Source organism: Lathyrus oleraceus, chromosome 4 (assembly GCF_024323335.1).
Source record: "Lathyrus oleraceus cultivar Zhongwan6 chromosome 4, CAAS_Psat_ZW6_1.0, whole genome shotgun sequence".
Classification (NCBI taxonomy): domain Eukaryota; kingdom Viridiplantae; phylum Streptophyta; class Magnoliopsida; order Fabales; family Fabaceae; genus Lathyrus; species Lathyrus oleraceus.
This window is the reverse complement of record NC_066582.1, coordinates 142039463-142044470: the sequence shown is the minus strand read 5'-3', so window position 1 is coordinate 142044470 and position 5008 is coordinate 142039463. Positions and strand designations below refer to the sequence as shown.

Genomic DNA, 5008 nt, shown 5'->3' with positions numbered 1-5008 from the left:
TCTAGACACCTATCTAGCATAAATCAAGAGACAGGCCCTTTAGATCTCCTAGAGCAGTGTGCTGATTTGTGGATTAGACATCCATCATTAGCTGTAACCAATGCCTCCCCTAGCGTGTCAACTCTTTTTCTGTGCCATCATTAATTTTAACTATTCATCTCTTATCTAACGTTGTTGTTTTGCATACTTCTTATTTTGTACTTATAGTCTTCACACTTCACACTTTCACACTTTTCACTCACATCCTACACAAACCTCTCTCCTTCTCAAGCATCCTCAAAGTTCTTCAACCTTCAACAACTTCATCTTCCTCACGGATTCTCAGCAACAATCCGTGTACAACAATTCTCAACAAATGGAATCAACGGAATAACCTCCAAGTTATTCTCAACAAACCACTACAACAACTGGCATTGTCTCCACCCCCATATACAAAGAACCCCATATCTTGGATCGTGAACCCCACATTCACCTTTCCACTCCGTTTGACAAGCTTGAAGTCTTGTGTGAATCCCTGGTGGATTTTGAAAACATGAAGAGGAATGGAATAGACCTCACTGAAAAACTCAGAAAGCAAGGATCGGAAAACTACTTTCAAAGGCTCTATGGTCCCGTCTACACATATTTGGTCAAGGAATTCTGGCGCTTTGCAGACTTAGATGATCACTACATCGTGTCCTATGTTCTGGGGGTGAAGACCTTCATCACAAAGAAGTTTATTTCCTCCCTATTGAACATGGAGAAGACAGGGGGAAGATGGATTTATAACATAAACCTTAGGGTAAAATATATGTCCCAGGAAATTTCCCTGACTACCTTCAAACAAAACATTGAAGGTAACTCTTCTAAGAACAAGGAACTTCACCAGAACCTCGGAGTCTGGCTGAAGATCATTTTAGGAACTATTCATCATCTCCCAACATCCAACTCTTTTGACTATATTAACACTGATCAGAAGTGCATACTCTATTGCCTCCACAAAGGGCTCAAGCTGAATCTGCTAGCGTTGCTATTCAAGTACCTCAGAGACTTTGTAAGAGACACCAGGAACAACATGAAGCCCAGAACCTACATCCCTATGGGAAGGCTGATTTCTGACGTTCTGATAGAGAGCAGGTTGGTAGATCACCTGATTCACCACAATCTGATGGAGGATGTCAATGTCAACACTGGAAGGCCTCTAAACGCATGCAATCTAAGAAACATGGGGGTGATTGAGCAAATTCAGGTGAAGCCTTTATTGGACGCCTCCTGGGAAGCACTAAAAGATTAGAGGAAAATTCCCAACGGCCTCTACCTCTTCTCAAAGATTGATCCTCCAAAGGTTGTTTCACACTATCTGCAGAATATGGCCAGCCAAGGAGTAGACATCTCAGAATTCTCTATGGATTGGCTGTCTGAACATCCACCAAATTTCATGAAGAGGCAACGGGAGCCCTCTGAGAAGTCAAAGAAGGCCAAGAAATCAAAGTTGGGGGAACCTTCTGTATCAAGACCTCTTGTCCCTCTGATCGAATCTCCAAGTAAGTCTCTGCCTCCTCACTCTCCCTCAGTATATTTAAAGCAACTTGCTTCTTCCCTTCCCCAAACCTCACCCATCCACACATAATTTGAACCCTCATCCTCCACTACCAAACCCTCTGAAACACCTTCCTCTAACCTCTCATCTCCCCCTCTTCAAAAATTTAACCTCACCACCACAACCTTACGCATCTCTGAAGCAGAAATGTTCAATGAACCAATATCACCACCCTCTTCAACACCCTCATCCCCACCTTACTACACCATCTCCTCTGACTCAGAACCTTCTGACCCCCAATCTCCCACCTTGGCTCAGTTTCAGGCGCATGCCCTTTCCATACACCACCAACCTGAACCAGAAGCCACCATTCCACTACCATCAGAACAACCAACAACACCACCATCTGAAACACCCTCTGAAAACCCTATCATCCCTAACTCTGAACCTCCCACTAAAACTACCCACACACCACCAGCATCTCCATCTCCCACTCCTAAACCAGAACCTACCTTCCCCACCCTGGAAGAAGCAATTACTTTATTTGTTGAGTCTTTAGTGGAGAAGATAAGATCTCTCTCTGAGAATTCTGGTATTAGTGACGATCCCTCTGCAGTGAGGATTCACTGGAACAAAGTGATCAGATGGATGACCTCTGAGGCTTTCAAGCTAAAATGCCTCTCTGAACAAGATCGTAACGACTTTATCAAGGAAGCTGGAGAAAGGCTGGAGGCACGTCTAGTCAGAGAGGCAGAAGAGAAGGCTCGTATGGAAGAAGAGCAAAGGGCCAGAGAAGCTGCAGAAAAGGTTGTTGTTGAGCTGCTGCTGCTGCTGAAGTTGAAGCAAAAGCTAAAGCTGATGCTGAAGAAGCAACACACATAGCTATAGAAGAAGCTGCAAAGGAAAGAACTGATGCTCTGACTCAGGGGGAGAAATCTCATTTTAACTTCTCTCTTGTTGTCCTGAAGACTCTGGAAGAGCTACAAAAGGAACAATAGATAGTGAGAGCAAGACTGGATCAATAGGACTCTGTCAACAACAACATTCAGAACCTGCTGACTCAGCTGCTCCAAAGGATGCCTCCACCTATGAACCCTTAGGCACTTAGGCTTTGCTTGTTACTTTCCTTATTTTTTCTGCTTTGTATTATGTGTTCTCTCTATTTTGAATTGCTGCTTATTTGTACCTCCTCTTCTCATATATGAAACTATTTCTGGACTACTCTTTTTTGTGCTAAGTCTTTTTTAGTCTGACAAAAAGGGGGAGAATAAAAACAACTCTGATGAAAATATATCTAAGCCTCTTGCTGCACTGCGCACATTAATCTCTTATGAAAACTCTAAGTTATGCAGGATAACAACTAAGGTAAAAACTAGCTGACACATAAGGAAAATCTGGTAAGAACTTCTGAAAAACCTTTATGATCTATCTCAGGGGGGGTCATCACTCATCTGACTCTGAGATATTATTTTTTAAATTCTTGCTGATAGTATCTTTGTTTCATCATCACTCTGAAGTTTTTGTCATCACCAAAATGGGGGAGATTGTAAGAACAAAATTCAGTGCCTACAATTCATCTCTAAGATTTTGATGATAACAAAGGATGAAACAAATTGGCATCCTAACAATTTATCTAAGTGTGCAGGACTCTAATAAAAAAGAGGTCAGATAGACATATATCAGATACAGACACAAGTTTAGAATGACCACTTAGAAGGCACTCAAGCAAAAGTTCTGACTCTGAACAAAGGAAGCGTACAAAGCTCAACGAAGAAAGAGATATCAGATGCTCTGAAGTGGAAGAGTACACTCTAGGTCTGAAGCTTTTACACTCTGATATAATCAATCACGAAGACATCAAGAACCTCTGAAGTCAATCAACTATCAATACCTATCTCAAGATGCACATGTTGAACAAAAACTTTGATTTCTGAACGCGCTGATTCAAAAACGATCAATAAAGACTTAGCTATGAAGTTTTCCACTTATGGCAAGAATTTAATTTTGGAAGAAAGTAAAAGTGTCCCAAACTGCTATGGAAAGAACAAAGAGATTAATGACATTAAACATCCATCACTGCCAAGATCCTTTCATCCAACGGTCTCTTCATCAAATCCCTATATATATATATGATGGATCATCTTCTCAAACATTAACAAAAAAAACACACGAGAATACTGAAACTAATCTCATATCTCTTACTCATTCTCCTTTCACACGAGTTACTGCTCTAAAGTGTGAACACTTCTTCTGTTTTGTGTAATTTCTGCTTACCTAGAAGCACTAAGCACTACTATAATTTTTCCTTAATTGCTGAATATTCCTCAAGTAACTTGTGAAGTCTGTAAACTTGAGAGGGCTAAGAGATCTTTATCCTCTTAGACACTCATTTGTTGTAATCTTTCAAGATTAGTGGATTAAGTCCTTATTGAAGGCGAAATCACCTTGACCGGGTGGACTGGAGTAGCTTTGAATTTCAAGTGAACCAGGATAAAAATTCTGGGTTTATAGCTTTTATTTTCGCGTGTGTTTTGTTTTTAAAAGTTTTTATTATCAGTTAAAACAATTCAAACCCCCCTTTCTTGTTTTTCTAAACCTTCAGTGTGGCTTGCAGCAGCGAGATGATTCAGCTTGACCCTCGCTATGGTATGCCAATATTCTATTACCGAATTGTGTCGGACGTCAAATAGGTCCAAAAGATGCATGATAGTTTAGATAAAGTATTTCAATGATTTTGATTCATTTTTTCAATTGCTCAAATGTCATTGATTTCCACTAGATGACCATTAACATCCCCCCTCCTTAATATATTTGTTTCATCGGAAGTTAAAGATGCTGAAGGGGTCAACGCATATGGTCTATTATCGTCTGCTTACGAATTCCAAGGTAGTGGTATAATTTTTTCATTTTGTATGGAAATCTTCGGAGGTGGGACTTGTTCAACATGCAAAGGTGTGGTAGGGAACATCCTAATATTTAGCAGTGAGATTGATACTCCCTAGTGCAATGAGGATGCACTGAGTTCATTTTCAAGGATGTGATTGACTAGGATGACCTTGCTCGCTATAGATTAATTAGGATGGTTGGTGTTATAAGTGGCCCATCTTCCTAAATTCACCATGATTGACGTTTATTGGTTGATGTGATGAAACATTGACAATTATTTTTGATGGAAATCGATAATTATCTTGAGTGGATTGGATTTTCTAATGTGGCTAAGAAGTGAGAAAAATCTAGAATGATTTATGAGAACTTGCTGATATACTTCAAGTTTGGTCTATCGTCGAGGGGTACCTTTAAAAACTCAGATGTCCAAGTCAGTGGTCGTCGATAGTGAAAGGTGTTTTAGAGTAAAAGTGTGTGTACATTTATCTGACATATTATTTGTTATTATTTATAGGAATTTAGATACTTAGAATCTTCGGTGCAAAATAGTTATTTAAAAAATGACAATTATTTGAATATTATTTGTTTTGTGATCTAACAGTC

The 5008-nt window shown here is 39.8% G+C and overlaps 1 protein-coding gene across 1 annotated transcript; it reads left to right on the top strand.

Annotated features, from left to right (window-relative positions):
- The first annotated feature begins 1726 nt into the window (after positions 1–1726).
- Positions 1727–2401, top strand: LOC127136425 (uncharacterized). The gene has a single exon (XM_051062982.1). It carries the CDS (start codon positions 1727–1729, stop codon positions 2399–2401), a length of 675 nt encoding a protein of 224 aa, XP_050918939.1.
- Positions 2402–5008: the final 2607 nt, after the last annotated feature.